The sequence below is a fragment of the Corvus kubaryi genome, unplaced genomic scaffold (assembly GCF_017639235.1).
Source record: "Corvus kubaryi isolate FWS band 111438036 unplaced genomic scaffold, C.kubaryi_AGA036_p1.0 37396, whole genome shotgun sequence".
Classification (NCBI taxonomy): domain Eukaryota; kingdom Metazoa; phylum Chordata; class Aves; order Passeriformes; family Corvidae; genus Corvus; species Corvus kubaryi.
The window spans coordinates 16,847,016-16,866,582 of NW_024581135.1; the positions used below are offsets into that span (position 1 = coordinate 16,847,016).

The 19,567-nt window shown below is 37.1% G+C and overlaps 1 protein-coding gene across 11 annotated transcripts in view; it reads left to right on the plus strand.

Moving 5' to 3' along the window:
• Positions 1-19,567, plus strand: part of SLC4A10 (solute carrier family 4 member 10) — a 154,495-nt gene that overhangs the window by 47,169 nt on the left and 87,759 nt on the right. For all 11 annotated transcript variants that reach the window (XR_006018292.1, XR_006018291.1, XR_006018290.1 and 8 more), the window contains exon 2: positions 11,694-11,775. Coding sequence is in view for 8 of the 11 variants with exons in the window: in XM_042041606.1 (XP_041897540.1) it covers positions 11,694-11,775 (82 nt within the window). In the remaining 3 variants the exon portion in view is untranslated. The remainder of the gene's footprint in view (positions 1-11,693; positions 11,776-19,567) is intronic.

Genomic DNA, 19,567 nt, shown 5'->3' on the forward strand with positions numbered 1-19,567 from the left:
CTGTAAGCTGTTACACGTCCTTTAAGTGATGTGAATATTGAAATATTTATAAATTAAGTCATTTATTTGACTAGCAAATCATGCATATATTTGCAGCATGTATGTCAATGGAGCCCATAGACATTATTTTTCTTTCTGCACATATGCATACACATATGTAATTAATAACAATGCTAGTCAAAGAAAAAGTAGGCAGAATTTGCAGATCTGAGGAAGAATGCTTGTAAGAGTAAATACAGGTCAGCGGATTACTACTATTTTTTTAATACCTACATTAAGATTGTGCCTGAAGAGGAGCAGCCTGTTGCAATAAGTCTGGAAGAGTGTTTAACACTGCAACAGATGCCCCAGGGAAGTCGTGAAGTCACTGTTCTTGGAAGTGTTCAAAAAACGTGTGAGTGTTCAAAAAATTTTGTGTATAGTTTAGTGGGTGTGGTGGTATTAGGTCAAAAGTTGGGCTTGATGATCTTGGAGGTCTTTTACAACCTTAATGATTACGTGACAAGCCTGGTACAACTTGTAATAAATCCAAGATTGATCCAAATAGCTTGTGGCTTGATGTTTAAATTATAAGAATTTTCTTTTTTGTTCACCACAAAAGAATCTATTCTTTAATAAAAGGTGATGGTGTTATCTTGACCAGGAAGGGTATGAAGGGCATCTGTTGGATATTATATTTTGTCATTGTTCTTGTAACTGTTTTCACTTTAGAGCAGTATAGTGAGATAGAAGTAATGATATGTGACTCAAAAATTTCATTACCTGTGATGTGCCAGTAAAACTCTAGTAATTTCTGCCATTTTCCTAAAGTACTGGACACTGGAGTATTTTAGATAAATACCCTTCAAAGCTCTGTCTGAGGGACATCATTGTGCCCTTCCTTTCTGTTCTCTACATTTGCATAGGGGTCTATCAATTTAGTGGTATTATGAGAAAACTGACAATGAAAATAATAGCGGTATTTTCTAGAAATAGAATATTTTCATGTAGAAGCACTGAAGAAAGATGTAATGCCACATTCGCACTTACTTTCTAATCTACAGTAATACTTGTTCATTTGCCTTTCCAAAAGTTGCATTCTGTAATTTCAATATGAAGCACACTGTTAAAGTCGTATCACTTGTTTTTAACTTTTAGCTTGTTTTTATTTTCAAGTGTCTTGACTAGTCTAGGACAACCAGATGTTGTTGTCCATCATGTGGAAGTGATGATTTTAAAGCTTCCAGATTACGACAGATGAGCAATGTGTACAAGCTTAATTCTTACATCTCTGAGAGGTAGGAAGACCTGTTGAACTACTATTGAGTTCATATTTACCTTTGAGTCTTTGGCAGCACACTTCAGATTCCTGACTATGTATCTTGTGCTGTCTAAAGTTGTAAGCTATACAAATCCCTCCTTATCTAATCCACTGTTGTGATCATTTTTCCAATATATTTTGAATGAGTCTTCAATATGAAAATTTTCCTTACAGTGCAGTGTTTCATTGCCTGGGCAGAAATGATGCACATGTGACTTGACATTTGAACTCTGTTTATTTGTCATGTCATTTCTCAAAATACATCATCGATTTCATTATCTCACTTATTTCTTTTCTACTTTTCCCTTCCTTGTCCCCACTTCTTCTGTACTGCTTCCTGCTTTTCTTAATGCCTGTGTGAATTAACTAGACCACCTGAGCTTTCAAATAGCAGATAGTATTTTAAGTGGCTTGGAGGATTTAATTATTGTTTTATCTTCTTGTGAACAGGGTGGCTCCTAATTGTTTTCTCTAGCATTACCCTTCCTGGTCACTATGGCTTACTGATGACTTGAGACAGATGAAGAGGGAGAGCAAAGATAATCAGAATGTCTAATTATGAGATGAAAAGTTTTTCCTTTCTTATGCTCTGACTGTATAGAAAGTGCAAAAGGTCTCTTCATTTCCATGGTAGCAGCTGTTCATTTCTGTGCAGCAGAACATTTCTGGGTGATACAGATCTGTGTTTTTCAGTCACATCAATTACAGTTGCTTTGATAAAAAATTCACTCATGACAACAAAATCACATAGATCAACCTAAATCTTTGGAGACCAGAAATACTGGTCATCAGTTCTGGACTTTCTGCTGAAGTTACTCCCTGAAAATATAGATTATATGGAAACTCTTTAGACTAAACCCTACATTTGAATTTATAGGTTTTCCTCAGGAAGACCTGTCAGTTTTATTCAGGGAAGTTATTTACCGGTTTCGGTTTAAAAAAAGCCAAGCAAACCAAACACAATCTTCTTTTCTCTTCTGGAGGACAATAGGTCATATTAGAAGGCAACTCTGAAGGATCACAAGGAATCCAATTTAATCTTTGGGCTTGCAACAGAAAATTGTATGGTACTGGATGTTAATTTTTTCCTGGAAAAGAATGAAAAGGGGCCATATTATTTTTTAACACTTCAGTTAGATTTGGTTCAGCCAGGATATGTCCACTGCTAGAACGGCAACAATGTCACTAGTGTTGGCAAAATTCTGTGGAAGGTCAGCATGAGAAACCTTCCTGCTGCTTTCATTAATCCTTGCATTGTGTTTGTAGAAAGTCCTTGTCAAATACAATTGAAAGTTTGAGAAGCAGAAGAATGCTGAACATTATATTGGTGTTTCAGAGAGAGTGATTTAGTTTATTATTGATCATGCTGGCTTATGATGTCAAAAAACCCGTGGTTTTGAAATGTGGTTGGCATATGTTTGCATACAAAAGATGCAATTGCCAAACTACATCATTTTTGTGGCTGGCTGTAAAGGAAGAGAAAAAGTCTTCTCTCCTGTATTGTAGCTGTTGTTAAAATGGGTTATGATAAGTTGGTCATGACCCTTTTTCTGCTTTGCGCTTGCTATTTTCACATGAGTAGCTCCTTCAAGAAGGCTGCCTTCTATGATTCCTCTCCCTGACCCTATTTTGAGGTAAAGAAATATGAAAACATGTCATAATTTCTGAGGCTGAAAGGAGACCCCTTGAGATGGGAAGTGTATCCAACTTAAAACCAAATCCATCTTACTGCTGATTAAGAAACTAGCAATTACTTTTACCATTTGCCGCCCAGCAGCTAATAACCTGTTGCATAGTGGGCTAAAGTCTGCATGTTCAGCTTCTAACTACACCTAAGTAGTGCTGTTATCCTGGATCTGTCCTCTGCTGGCACTGGGCCAACAGAGAGCCCAGACAAGCTAAAATTCAATCTCATTTGGGCTTTGGATAAAGTCTTCACCTCCATCTTCTTGCTGGTGGACTTCTCTCTAGTAGCTGACATAGCCGTTGCTATGAAGTGAGAAAAGAGGATTTCAGCTAATGGGACTGCACTAGGATGACATAAGACATTGGAATAATAACCAAGAGGAGAAAATAACCATCTATGCTGTTCTTCCCTCTATAACTTCTAAGTATTTCACAGTGTAGTAAAAAAATACGAAGTAAAAGGGATAAAATGTCAGTCATACAGAAGTGACCCTACTTCTACATCTACATAGCAGCGAGAAGTACTGTTCTTTGTTTATGCAGAGGTCTGGCTGAAACTAGCAATTGAATAAAGATTATCTTGCAAATCTTGCAGAAGTGATAGGATAGAAGGAAAGGGAGAAGATTTGAGACTCTGAACATGACTGAAAATATTTGAAGAAACACAATAACCTAAGTGCCTTGTTCATATTTTGTAAGGTATTTGCATCACTTAGGCAATCCTGATAATTTTACTCCAAGACATACAAAATATGGTAAGCTCAGCTGCAATTAATTGTAGGTGCTTTAAAACAGGTACCAGAATCCAGAAAGAATTTAACAGTTCATTATTTGATTATTATATCCAGTGCTCTAACAGGTTTATCAAGTGTTTTAAGTGGGAAAGTTATTTGGTCCATGTTCTATCACAATTGTCCGCAGCCTCTGTGCCCCCACCCTGTTAGGCAGACAAAGTGAGGCACCTGGTCATTGCAACAAGTTAAGCTACTATTTTGCCTTGATTTTTTTGTTTAATCTTTTAAAATAGAAATGTTGTCTTCAGTTGGATAGGTATATGGAGAATAGAAAAAGAGTGTGTCTTTTTTGCCTTGCAAGTGGAAGGAATGCGTTGTTTCTACCTAAAATGGCTTTTCTAAGAAAGAAGATTCCTTATAAATATGAAGGAAATATTTTTGTGACCATTCATTTATGCATCAGTTTATAGCTGCTGTATTGTGCATAATGACATATAACAAGCACAGGATGCTTCAGTGCAGATAAACACAGGAATTACAAGTATTAGTGACATTTAATTCTCTGTAAAACTGCTTTGTTTTATTTTTCTGCTTGGGTTCTTTTATTTATAACAATACTATGTGCTTACAGTTAATGTCTGAAATGATTCTCTATGTTTATATGTTACAGAAATTGCATTATTACATTAAATATATGTTCAGTCTCAGGCCAGTAGCAAATGAGTTCTTTGAAGCCAGTGCTGATTAGTGCAATTTTTAGCAGCATTGCAGAACATGGCATTTCATTATTGAGTCATGCTAAACATTATCTTGGCTTCTGCTATAAAAGTAGAAAAGAGGAAAAAAGAAGACAGAGAAGGATGCTTTTATGCATATGACATGCAGCCCTGGGGAAGATGCAAATCTGGGATGAAAACTAATTGCTTTTTACTTTGTTGCGTAGCTTGAACTATGTGGAGCAGAGCTGACCAAAAGGAAAGCTGTGCTTTATGTTAACTAGCAGTGATTACTCCAGAAAGCTGCCATAAAAGCAGTACTGTTAAAGGGACACTTAAAAAAATGATCCTTCAGACCTTACAGAACAGACCTTATTGCATTATAAGTGTGTTTTGATGGGCCTTCTTTGATAGGTAGATAGAGGGGAAAAGGATGATATAATGTAGCTAGTGGAATGGAAAAGCAATTATATTTCATCAGAAAGATAAAATTCACTGTAGTTTCCACCTCAGAAGATTGCTAAATATGGTTATATGTAATATAAGCAATTAAACGTGATAATATTAAAAAAAGGTGGTTTTTTTTAAAAATACTGTGCTTGTCTTCAGAAAGAGAGAAGAATTGTAGCATCTAAATTGTGGGAATACACATTGTGCTTTAAATCAGTTTTGTGTGAGCCTGTCTGCTCAAGGGCAGTTTAGAGGACAAGACTGAACATGGCAGTCACCAGTGATTCTCCTCCTACAAAAGGGAGGCATGCATCTACATATAATTTTAGCTTTTTAGCCATTTAGGTTAATTGTCTTTGAAAGATATTTCCAATATGCACTTGGTAGCTCTCGAGTTCAAATGACTTAGTTTTTCATATCTTTAGTAAGCCATCTTTATGAAATGTTAAGCTGAACGCAACCAAAACGATCTTAAAAATACAAATATTGTGTAATGGATCTGTAAAATGAATACAACACAAAACAGTAATGTTGGAACTGAGAAGGTAATCGTGTGTGTGGTGTCTGCAAAAATATTCAGTATTTCATTACAGGCCATTGGAAAGGTGAATACACAATTTTCATACCGCTAACTCGATGATAATATGTATAGACCGAAATGAACATGTTAGAGTTCCATCTTTTAAGCATATGTAATTATTGATAATATAAAATAAATGAGATAATTATATGTTTGTCATGGTTTAACCTCAGCCAGCAGCCAAGCCCCATGCAGCTGCTCGCTCACTCCCACCAGTGGGATGGGGGACAAAATCAGAAGGGTAAAAGTGAGAGAACTCATGGGTTGAGATACAGACAGTTTAATAGAGAAAGCAAAAACCACCCACAAAAGCAAAACAAGGAATTAATTCCCTGCTTCCCATGGGCAGGCAGGTGTTCAGCCATCTCCAGGAGCGCAGGGCACCATCACAGGTCACGGTGACTTGGGAAGACAAACAGCAGCACTCCAGATGTCCTCCCCACTTTCCTCTTTCTTCCCTCCACTTCATAAGCCGAGTATGCTGTCATATGGTCTGGAATGTCCCTTTGGTCAGTTGGGGTCACCTGTCCCAGCTGTGTCTCCTCCCAGCCTCCCAGGCACCCCCAGCCCCCTCGCCAGCGTGGCCGTACAAGGAGCAGAAAGGACCTTGGCTCTGTGTAAGCCCTGCCCAGCAATAACAAAAACATCTCTCTCTTATCAACCCTGTGCTCAGCACAAATCCAAATACAGCCCCCTACCAGCTGCTGTGAAGAAAGTTAACTCTACCCCAGCCAAAACCAGCACAACATTACAGCTTTCTATTGTTTATAGGAAGTCAGTATTTCATACTTTATGCTGACAGGTGTTCCTGAGTTCCAGATGGCATTTCAGTGTTATGTAGGTTGTCTAATCATCAATAAGTGGCTTATATGGAGAAGCAATTAATACCATGATTATTTTCCTTATGAGTCAGCAGGTGTGTCATATGCATAATTTCTAGTGTGTAAAAAATCAAAATGGGTTCTGCTCTGTTATGTATTTTACAGAAAGAAAGATGCTGAAAAAAAGATTCTTTATGGTTATGTTGATATCTATGCTGTGAGTATGTTAAGAATGTAATTAAAAAGGGAAAGGATTTGACCTAGATGCTTAAAAACTGTGGGAAAAAAAAAAGTGGAATATTAATACTCTTTGTAGCTGGTTTTTGCACTGTATTTCAGAGGAAAACAATCATCCAGTTTATTGAAAACACTGAGTAGATATCAGTACAGAAAATAAAAGTAGCCAGATATGAAGAAAAGCAGATAAAAAGAAGGATAAAGGGGAAAAAAAAATAGTTTTCCATGTAAAAAAAAAATTTCCATGTTATCCATTTTGACTTTTCTACTCAAAATATATTAGGTACAGATATTGTACTAGTGGAGCAGTGAACCTACCAAGGCAAAGACAGTGAGACATACTCATTGCAACCATTTAATACTTCCCTGTTGTCCTAACAATTTCCTGTTTCCTAATGTATTTTTATTGTTATACTAATACTTAATTTACTGTAGTGATCAACACAGATGGTTTTCAGTAAATGTTTGCCTGGTATCCAGGTAGTTTTTAGGATGTATGCAACAGTGTCTTTTAAGAGAATGTATTGGTTTTCCTCTGGTAGTAAATACATATAATACCTGTATAGATAACTTCAAATATTGTCACCTGGACTTTAATCTACCTTGTTGTCATCCAGAAGATGAGGAATATGTCCTAATTCCATCATCTAGAAAGGTACTGAAGTTCTACAAGAGTATGTGTCTACATTAGCACATACATATTTAAAGAGGGGTGTCATGTGCCTTTGTACAGATCCACTTTTGAAAGCAGTTAATTTCCTTTTCCTTTCCACCCAGTCATCTACAATGTGATGAAAGCATAGACAGTGTATAAGAGCTGTTCCTAAAAAGACACAAAGACATCTTTCATAAAATGATGCTTCTCAGCTTTTCTAAAAGTGTATTTTTTCATTAATTAAGTTGATCTAAGATGTGGAAGGACAGTGCGCAGTTCTGGGAGGTGTCAGGTTAAGGATCAACATCGTTGCAACATGTTATGAATTGTAGTTTGAGCTGTATCATAGCTAAAGAGGGTCACTTTGGGAAGCTTTCCAGGAGGCCGTTTTTTATAGCTTTGGAGTGTCCTGGGGGGAGAGCTTTGTCAATACATAGGTGGAAAGGGCACTTAAGGCATTTGGTTTTGGTTTCTAAGTCATGGGCCTTTTTATTTCTTCTAACCAACACACTTTAAAATTCCTGGCAACAACTGTAGTCTCACTTTATACTCTGATAAGCAGGTTGTTTATCTAAGGATTGAAAATCCATACTCCAGGACTCGTGGTGACCTTCCTCCATTGTGACTACTTACTAAAAAGTAATGTCTTTGAAGGTGGTTTATATCCTTTTATTTTGTTCAACTTCAAATACACATTTCAGTCTTACAACATGCAGGTGCAATGTAAAGCATGCAGGAGGTGACTCTACTGTTTGCTTTTCTGTACTTGCCACTGTGTTTGAACTTCTAGTGTGAAGAGACAAAAATATTAACAACTGTATTTATAAGACATTAATGAAATAGTTTTTTTCCTGTGAAATATGTGCAGCTGCTGCTGCTGCATGGTGAAGGTCATTCCAGCATTCATTTGGAAATTGTAAGAGATGAAAAAATCATGGACTGAGTCGAGTTGCTGGGCCCTGGTCTCTAAGGAGCTTGTGGTTTCCAAGTAAAAAGCTTTGGCTTTTTCTTGCTATTTTATCTCAGATACATTGTTTCTTCTACTGTGCGTTTGCCCGTATTTTATTACTTTAGGGAAATAAATTTTAGATCAACTGTTGTGTGATGACTGTGTGAAACCGTAAGATATTAACAAATATAATGAAAAGGAGAGTGAAATGTTAGATTGCGACAAGTTTATTGCACTCTGATTATAGCTTCACTGAAATATAATTCCACTGGCTCCTGCAGCATTGCTCTTAAATTAGGCTGGCAGAAAAAAACCCCAGTATATTTATTCTGAGGTAAACTTTGTCAAAGATGTGCAATGTAAAACTATTGCATGGTATTAATATACATTGGTTTGATGTAAAAAAAAGTTTATGCCTTAATTTTTTTTATCAATTTGTTATTTCCTATCATTATCTCTTCACACACGTAAAATTTCTTAAATTGAATGACTTGGCACTTCTGTAGTGCCTTACAGTTCTGAAATGCTGTGTGAATATTCATTATGGCACAGAGCAGCCCAATGAGGAAGGTAGATGAGTAAGTATTATTGTCCCTATTTTATGGATGGGGAAGCTGAGGCACAGAGATTAAGTGACTTTTCCAGGGCCACACAGCAAGTCAGTGGCAGATCCAGGAGCAGCGCTTGGGGACTTCCTGGATCCCTCTCCCATGCTTTAAGCAGTAGACCACAGTGTTCACTGGACTCAGCAAGCAACTCATTGCAATAATGGACAGTTCCAAGGGCTTGTACCTGGTCAGTGTGTCCTCACATTTGTTTGCAGGCTGCTGCAGTATGTCTGTATGGTTTCAGTACTCCAGTCCTTGTGCCCTGTGTAAAATTTTTTGCCTTAATCATCTTAAAATGGGGTAAAAGGAAGAAGTGGTAGAATTCTGACATAAATGTGGCATGGCAATGAAGAACATTTATTTTTCATTATTCTTATTCTGAACTTTATTCTGAACCTGCCGAAACTGGTGGGCCAAACTGCAGTAGATTCATGGCTTTGAGGATGCTAGTGTGGAGTTTGGGTGGCATGAATTCTATCTTCCATGACTGTATTATGGTTAGTTTTGCCTATACTTTCAGTTTCAAATGCTCATTTATTGCAGCGCTTAAAAATAATAAGTTCATAGTTTTCCTGAAATTCTAATAAAAAGCAGAGCATTACTAATTAAAATTAGGTTTCCAGTCTCTATTCATCCAGGGGAAAGTGGAGTGGGATCTGTTTTTACTGGTATTGTGATAGTCCTCACCACCCAATAAGTTTGAGCACTAAACTACAAGAGAACCTTTGTGTCACCTCTCCCCTCCAAGGGGGCAGTACAGGAATCACAGAAATTACTTCTAGAGTAAATGCAGTATAACTCTTGTACTGGTAAATACAAGGTGGCTTTCATGCTGCTCCCTGGGAAGTCAGCATGTTCAGTGCAAGGCCTGTTTAATTGGACTTTGCTCAGAGTTTGACAAGTGAATTGCTAACAGCACAGTACTCCCAATTAAGCTGTTTGTCCCCGTAATATTAGTGGAATAAACCCACTTCTGAGAATGAGGCAAGGCTGAGACTTGCTGTGACATTACAGGAAGAGGAGGCAGAGAAGCAAAAGACTGCCAGAAGCTGAAAATTGAACACATGGGAAAGGAGAAGTCAAAGTGTATGAGCATATTTTGATAAATATTAATGAATTAATTTGTATTTAATTTACTTAGATAATCTGTAAAGGCTTTAACCTGTCCAGCAATTTAGTATGTTCCCCACTGTAAATTTTCCCTAACATTGCTTCATTTCTGATGTGTATGTCTTGTGCTAGAGCAGCATTACTTATGATAATGGCTCTAATGCTTGGCCTTTGACATCCTGCTTAATCACTCACCCAGGGGCATTGCATTGTTACATCTAACTGCTTTAAAATAATGGATTCATTTTACTGAAATGATCAAATGGTTTGTGCAAAGTTATACTTCCCTGGTACATCTTAACAGGTTATTATCTAATTCTAAATTTTTAAAAGACAAAACAGTTTCAATAGAAGGCTGTTTCTTATTGTCATATTTTAGTTATGTACTATTATCTGTGGGAAAGGTCTAATAAAGACATTTTAACACTTGGTCTTTCTTTCTTTAACAGCCCAGATGCTTGGTGCTGACACATTCATAGGATTTTTGTATGTAAGATAGCTACAGCATGACAGCTATTTTTAAAAAAGAGAGGACCCTGAAACAAAACTTCACATCCAGAATGCACCACATCCAGCTATATAAGTGAATCTTTTTGCCTGGGACATCTGATCTTTAAGGAGAAGTGCTCAGAGTTTAATTCCTTATTATATTCCATTGCATTCTATATATAGATTCATATTTATCATGTAACACTGGTATTTAAATCCCCTTGCTTCAGACTTGCATTTAGATACCAATTTTATATATTGAAATCAAAGAGTTCTAGTTCTAATATCACTTACTAAAACCCCTCTACTAGTGACAAGTGAATATAAATCCATGATATATTAATTGATACTTTTGTATAATGCATCATTTTTCATAATAGTTTAACGGAAACTGCTCTAAATCATGTTGTGAAATATAGACTGTATTTGACTGCTGGATTTTTTCACAAGTGATGTCAAACTCATAGTGAACCGAATACTCATTTTAGCATGGCATCTAGTGCCTTGTTGCTGAACTCCCAGATTTTCTGTTCAGGGAAATGTGTTCTTTCTCTTTCTCTTTTTCTTTCTCTTTCTGTCAGAAATGACAAAATCACTGATTTCTGTAGCTTACCTAGGCTGAGTACAATACACTAGTTGATAACGTACTACATTTACAGTGCAGTAGAGAGTACAGTTAAAATGCATGTTTGACTAAAAATTAAACATGAATATGTTCCTGAGGAAGAACAGCTTTTCCGTTTTCTGCTCTTAATGTGTGCTGCCTGCCTTTATACTAAATTCAGCTTGGTGTTTGTAAAGAAAGGCAAAGTCTTTGCAATTCACAAGTAAGTGAAGCCAGTTGTTTTCATGGTGTTAGTTTTATTTCTTACCATATTGTCACTGAGTATTATTGTCTAGCTTTGCCAAAGTATAAGGAGTCTTCGTAACAATAATTTGGGAATTCTGCTAGTAGCTCAGGATCCTGGTGTAAAGACAAAAATACATGTGCAACCCCTTACTTCAGGTGAATGAGAATAAAGGTGCCTTGGTCAGACATTTCTTCTGTCATCTCTTTTATTGTCCTATTGACTCACGTTTTTCTTGGTTTCTGGTAACCAGTGTTTACTCACCATCTTGCAGGGTTTACCAGGAGAAGTTTTGCACATCAAAGTTAGCTGTAATCGCACCTCAGTAAAAACTGATGCATAAGAAATAGATTTTAATAAGGAAAATTAAATTCTTAAACCCCTTTTCGTTCTTGAGTTGGAAAAATCAATAATTAAATATTAAAAACATCTTTGTTTTACAGTACTGTAAAATCTTGACAATAGTTTCCAAATGAAAGTAGCTTAGCTCTCCTTTTTTCTCTTTTGTAGAGAAATGATGAAGAGGCTGTTGTGGATAGAGGTGGAACTCGCTCCATTCTCAAGACACATTTTGAAAAGGAAGATCTAGAAGGTGAGGGATGATTACTCTGTGCTTTATATTGTCACATTCTTCTGAAAGTACTGAAATAAAATTCTAATGTGTAAAGTCATTGATTTGAGCAGGGATGCAAAGAGACAAGAGAGTAGAATCTCATAATTTATTTTAAAAAGAGAAATATTACTGTCTTCTCACAACAGTGTCCAGAAACAGGTGACGGTGGAAGGAGTTTGCTAGTTTTCGGTGATCTATAGTCAAGTTGTGTAAATATGGATGTGTGACTTTAGATAAGTCTTTTAAACTTTCAAATATGCAGATGCAAACAGGACTGTTGATTTAGTACTTATCAAGGGTTCTACATTTGCATTACAATCCTCATGTAGTTGCTTAGCCACATCTTCAGCTGAACAAAAATATTCTGGAGTGTCACAGATTGGATACATGCTTGATGATATCTACTGTGGAAACCACCTAAAATGATCGTGTAGAAGAAAGTGAGAAATTGTGAGAACTGTTTCATAATACTGGTCTAATGAGTCAGTTGCATTTCTATTTCTTTAGTGTATCTCAAACTTTGGTTACTACTGTACTTAAACTCTTGTATTGAGTTGTGTGAGCCCCCAAGTCACAGTTATCATGAAAATGAGTTTCTGTTGCACATATGATATCCCTTTCCTGAGATTGGAACTGACTGATTTTGTTAGCTTCTTGTAGTGGGACATGGAGGTTCCTGTCTTTGTCACACAGATCCACATGAACTAGCCCAAAAGAAATATTAAGATCAACATGCTACATCTGAAAAGTTCCCTGCTTCAGTTCTAAAGAGCAATATCTCCATCTGTGCAGGAACTTGGGCTTTCTGAACGCCTACCATTGATTACTTCATAATTTTTTTCTTTTTTTCTCTGGCTGTATGATCTCTATGTTCTCTGCTACATATTGGCCATATTGATGATTTCATGGAAATATCAACATGTTACACAGCAACTCCCTGTTATTGCTTCCTTCGGCAGTGCCTCCCTCAAAAAGCCGATGTAGCTGCATTTGAAAGGGGCCTGGCTGTGTCTGTATGAGGTTGTCTCTCACAGAAGGATGTTAACTGTTGTGCAGTGTAGCATGTATGAGGTCGGTGGCTCTCCACTCAGTCTGGGGAAGTCTGAGTGTGTGCAAGGATATACCTTAGGGAAGATGTTTCCAGAGTGGCATTTAGAGTTTTGGTGTCTCCAGGGATAAGAGTACCAGTGGGTCAGGCTGGCAATGACAGTGTTGGACTTAGGCAAAAAACCTCCTATTTTGAATCTCACATTTAATATTCTGTGGTCTTCAGTCCCTTGATCGCATCCTTGACCAAAGAGAAACCATTGTATCTGGTGTCCTTAGAGGAACACCTAATGGAAGAGTGGGAGCTCCCTGTTTCCCTTTCTCCGTGGTACTGACTCAAAGAGTTTTTGCAGGGTAAGTCTACCCACAAAAATATGCTTTTTCTGAGTCATTTTATTGATGATGGTAAGGTGGCATTTCAAAAATGGACAGCTTTCTGGGGAATGACATCTTTAAGATCAGCCACATGAGCAGACTCAAGCATTACGTTTGTCAGAATTACTGTGATGTTCCACATGTGACTACATGGAACATAATTTAAGAACTGTATTTAATTACTTTTTTTCCCCACCATCCTATATGTGTAGAGTTGCTCCTGTGAAATATCAGTGAAAATATTATTTCAAAGATCTGCTCCTAGGATGTTATCAATAGAAATTGGAACATGGCAGTGACACTCCCACAATCTTCCCATCATTTTAAATTGAATTAAATTTAGAATACTGAAAAATGCTGCAGTTAGCAAATGAATCTGCTTTTATTAAAAATAAAATCCCAATGTTTCATAATGTTCTAAGAAAACAGTTTTTCAGTATAGAATCAATCCTTCATAAAGCAATTAGCTTTCTGAGATAAATTTCATGCTCACTCTTAAGTTCAGATCAGTTTAAGTATATAATCACTACGTTCAAAAATACCAAGTGAAATAGTAAGTTCTGAAAAGATTGCAGATTTTAATATCCAATTGCAGTTTAACAGCATGTCCATTTGTTTTGCAGTACATCTAGGCACTTCTCCCCCTGGAAACAGTGAATGTGACTCACAAATGTCTGTTTTATTCACTGAACATTGTGTTGGGTTCTGCTGAAAAATGTACCTTTTTCCTAATGACATAACAACTATGAAATATGAAATTAAATAATCAGGTGCTAATTGCATATCTTAGAAAAAGAATATAATCAGACTATTCATATGTATTATGTAATTAGCCTTTTGACAGACATTTAATTGGGTTTATGTTTTAAAAACGTAAATAGCTAGTTACTGAATATTCTGGGGAAGACTAGCTTTGCCAGCATTTAGGTTTCAATGGCACCATGACAGCAACATTTCAAAAATTGCAATTCGTATGGAAAACTACAGGTTTAAATCTGAAAATCAGTATTAAATTTCTTCTTATTAAATCTTATAGTTGTAAGTATTTTGTCCTTTTTTTTTTTTAAATTTTACACTATCAACATTTGAACTTCAGAAATACTGATTTAAATGTGTACTAAAATTTCCATCTGAAATTTCTTGGCCTAGCAAATATTTGGATTTGCGTATTTTAGGCAGTCCTTGTGCAAGTATATTGCAAGTACATTTCTTGTTGAAAGCATGAAGATATGGTGATTAATCCTGCCTCAAAGAACAGACACAAGAATAGATTTTTGGCTCAGTCTCTCTAGATCAGTGTTTTCTTTCCCTGAGCAGTATAGTAAAAATTTAGGAACTTAAGACAGGAACTGCAGTACTTATGGGATGTAATGCTCATATTAGTGCCAGTAATGATACTTGCAGTAAGTACTTCAAATTGTGTCTTTTTACTTAAGTTTTGTAGTGCTTTAGAGGTGAATTGTTTGCAGAGCTTTGGCATTCAGATTTTCAGCATGAATTATTTTTCCATGTAAATAATTTTTTGTGAGTTGTAAGGTCAGGATCAGTCAGTAATATTGAATAAGTCATTTGTCTGACTGTTGCATTAATGTAGGGACAGAGAAAGCATTTCTAAAAGCAAAAAAAGATTATCTTCTGTGGTTACAATCATCTGTTTCGCATGTTATCTTTCAATGTGTGTACAGACTAAAATCCTACTGAAATAAACATGCTCTCATTTTTATCAGTGGTGGAATTCCTAAACGAGAATTGAGCACTGATTCTGGATGCTCAAGTACTTAATTGTCAAAGGACAGGTTGTACATGTACCTGTTCTGAGAGCAGCTAGGCAAATTTTCATGGACAGATGTGCACATCAGCGTTACTCTCTGCTTATTCCATGCACTTGTCTCTGGCTGGCTGCCATTGCTTCGATGTATGCTCAGGAAGAACAGTTTTCTGATCAACTGGATATACCTACTTTTTATCTCCGAGGTCAAAAATACTTGGATTGCACTGTGCTGGAGATGTTAGATTCTCTCAGGTCACATGCTGAGACTTTTGGACTGTGTAGATATGCAAAGGGATTGACATTAAATACAGTCTGACCAATGTCTTTTCCTTATGCCCACCATAATATTAGCTGAGAGGAAAAGTGACTGTTCCATGGCCATCCTTGCTGGAGGTGGCCAGCTGCAGATTGAGGATTTTTGTGAGAGTATTTCAGAACTGCTGTGTGTATTACTGTGGCCTGGTTTGAGAAGCAGCTTCAACCGGAAGATGGCTGGAGATTAGATTGTTAGGTGAAGGTCCAAGCATGAATCAGGGATGAATTCTGTCTCTGTTGGAGAAAATTGGAAAATTATCCTTGATTCAGAGAAGTCAAGATTTTGCTTAAGGTTTTTATGTTTCATTCATTTAAGCTGCCTAAGTGGCGTGGGAAAATTTGCCTCATGGGAAATCAAGTTTGCCATGTTTCACATCTCTGAGGACACGTAAAACACTGTATCCAGTATATGCATCACTGTATATCAGAATATGCATTCTGACACTTTTGACAAAATTCAGATTACTTGGATTGCTTACTGAAAGTCACAAAAAACCTTCAAGCTTAATTACAATATAAATGTCACTAGCACAACACAGAATGATGCAGAAGCTGAGGCTTTAAACTTAATAAACCAAAAATTAATTTTAAATTTTGTAGAGATATTTTGTAATTAAAAACCTGCATGAAGATTAATTTTTATAGTAGATGTCCTGCTGAACAGAAAAGGTGAGATTCCAGAGTATTTAATTATTCTCTTTTAAAAATAGTTACTTCTGTTATTTTTTTTTCTTTTTAGATTTGTTCTAGTTTGTGACAATAATTTAAAAATAATTTTCATGAAATTTTGATTATATACTGTTAGGGTTAATATATTAAAAACCTCATTGTGATTAAATGCTAATCTCCATATATTATTATGTAGTAGAAGTTTGAGTGGCTATAGTTTTCTAAGTAGCCTTTTATTCTCAGAGACTGGACCTTCTGGTAGAAATAACATCACAGTACACCCCTCTGCCACTGACATTTTTACCTGAAAATTAATAGGACCTAGCAGCTCATAGGAGTGAGAGAATATAAAGTATGTTAACATGGCCTTGATTCACCTATGTCTCAATGTAGAAGCAAGTCAGATACCAGCTCTGCTTGGTCAGACAGGAACATCAATCAAGATTTCCCTTCCCTTTGGCTTCCAGGATGCTACAGCCTACTGCAAATAATTTGTTACCATGTCAGTACAGATCCCCTGCTCCAAGCTGCCTTGCCTGTGCTTCCCTTGGGTACCCTGCTCACCCTGATGTTCACTTTGACCTCACTCGTGCTTCTTGCAGCGATGTTTGCTGCACTTAGATGGGCATAATAAAAGCTGTGGAAGCAGAGTCAGGGAATGATTTGGTTTAGTCTCTACCTGAAAGGTTGCTCTTTCATTTTGTTGCCTACCAGCTATTACATACTGGAGCTTGTTCCATTTGTGATTTCTAAGTCACATGTTTCTGTACTGCCTCTCATCTGGTTTTTGTTTTCTTTTTCCTATGTAATTCAATATTCCTTGAGATCTCACTTTTTTTCCTTTTGTCTTGGCAGTCACCTGGTTTGATCCCTTTGGATGGGTTCTCTTGTCCCTTCTCAGGAGTTTCTGTGTTTGTGGGAGGGTGGTTCACCTTGAAGATTCATGAATAACTTTGAAGGTTATGTTCACAAAATCTCTTTGAAATGATGAATAATGAAATAATGGAAGCAAACAAGAGCCACAGTGTTGGTTGAACACCACAGTCCTTAGCTGATCATAAAGTTTGGTTGTGAATTTGGTTTGAATTTGCTCTGAGCTTCACAGACAGGAAACCTTTTCAGTATTTGTAGGGAGTAATATTTTCAAATATTTCACTTTGTGAAATCCCAGATGCAACTGACACAAACCAATTTGCCATTATTGGTGAAAGCTGCTAAATTGCAGCATCAGAAGACAGAAACATTCCTTTTTTAACACACAGTTGTACTAGTACTGAGGTTGCTTTTTTTTTTTTTTTTGGCTCGTTGCTAGTTTAGAAATATAGGCCAAATTCTTCCCTCCAATAACCACAGCTTCTCTCTCCATCAGTGGAAAGAGGTTGTGTATCTGAGCCAGGTCCTTTTACATTCTGTGTCTGCTGGCTTTTTTTCTTTTGTCTGGCAGGCAAGGTCCTGATCTCGTGATTGAGCCATACATACAACACCTCTGGACTCCTCTGGAGGAATGTAGGAAATTTGGAACATAAGCGCTGGTTAAAAAGAATTTTTAGCCCACCTACAACCTGGAAAAATATTTTTTTAAAAGACAAGATTTTTTTGGGATGGCAGTGAGTGATTGAGGTTCTTTAAAAGGTCCTTAACTTTAATGACTTCAGTGAGATGCTCTTATCCTCCATATTCAACGTGTCCTTAATGTTATCTTGGGCCAGGGATATTGTTTTAATTTTTTTCTCTATAATTTATGTTGTAATCTACCCTAGAATATAAATTACATGTATAATCTAAAACAATTTTTGAAGGTTTTCTTGTCAGTTCCTACAAATTATAGCATGGCAAAAAGGTGAAAAATGCATTTTGGACAAACCATAACCACAAACAGCAATGTAAATGGTTAATTTAGGAAGGATTGCTTTTGTCCTTTCTGCTTTTTCTTCACCTCTGCCTCCCTGCTGCACTACAGTAACGAATCATGAGTCATGTACTCTCTACTCCTACACAATTCACCATAATCACTTTTTTTCCTATAAGGAAAAAGGCAAATTTTTTAACCCTACATGGACTGATGTATTCTGTCTCTACCTCACTGTCCATTTTTGAGAGAATGAAAAATTGCATTTGGTTCAACTCTAGCTGTCAATGCATAAAAGAGGCTTCAAGGCACTGAGTGTTTTCCAGAGGACGGAGAAACCCCTCTGGTCCTGCTGAGGTCAGCAGTCATCTGAGACTTGGCTTGAACCACTGGCAAAGTATCCTCTCTCAAGGCATCTTGCCTTTGAAGTGTCCTTCCTCAGTAGGTCACAGAAGCCTGCCTTTGCTCTTTCTGGAGGTGTTTCAAGACCCATCTGTTCCCTTATCTGCCCCTTCCCTCCATACTTGTGAGCAGGGATCTGAAAGCCTTGGTGTCAGCAGGTGCCTCAGGCAGATTCTGATAATCCCAGGTGGAAGGCAGCACAGGCACATGTACCCTGAGCATCTGGTGCTCATGGATGTTCAGATCCAGGACAGTCATTTTTTTGTACAATTGCCACCATGTTGGCTGGTTCACTACCAGCCATGTTGAGTTCCACATTCCTGGTGTAACATGGAGACCTGAGAGAGGTTTGCTCCTCTCCATAGTTTGTGCTGTGTTTATGTTACAATTTTAAAAGGCAGAATTGGCTTAGGTGTCAGTGAGCCATAGGATTCATCTGGTCTTCTGAGCCTTTTCTATTAACCTTACAGTAGCATCAGTAGTGTTTTATTGTAGAAAGACTATGATTCTGTTCGTGCAAAAACACACTCTGGACTAAAATGTTGATTTATTCCAGATGGGCTGCCAGGAAAGTGAAACATGACCACATGCATTAGTATTTTCAGTATTAGCATTCAGGAGCAAAGAATTTTTAAAAACAGACCCTCTGAGAAAATACAGCAATACACAAAGGTTATTTACAATGTGAAAGCTTATTAAAGAAATGCAATGCACTCAATCAATCTGCTCTGCAGTGACCTTTATACAATGCTACACATTCACTGGTAAATTGTATAAAGATTGTTTATTAAAAAAAGTCTGTATTTTGAATCAAATTGCACATAGCTTGGGAACATGATGCCTTAGGTTTTAACTTCTATATTTTTCAGATTCTGTACTGCTTAGTGTGTGGCTCTGAAGTTTCTTGTAGCCTGTTAATTTCTGCTCTCTTGTGCTGGTTAGACATAACAAAGCCTCTCCAGGCCTGCTCTTCAAGGACATCTAGACTGTCCTAGGCCCAAAAGTATGAACTAAAGAGCCTCTAAGAGGGGGTAAGCTGACGGGAATTACATCATTAAACTGAAGCTTTAATTGGAGAATTAACCCTGCTATGCAAATGAACCAAACCTATAAAAGTGTGAAGAACTCGTGACCTGGGGTCCATCTTGGGGTCCATCTTGCAATAGCCTCTGGCTCCCCAGGGAGTACCTTTGAAGGCCTTTCAAATAAATCCCTTTTATTGCCTTACTCCTGTCTAGTCTCTGTTTCTAGGAGGCCTCTTAAGGCATCAAACAAAACCCAGAATATAAAGGTAGTTCAAATGTATGCATTTATAGCATAAGAGCTTGTGGTTTACCATCAAA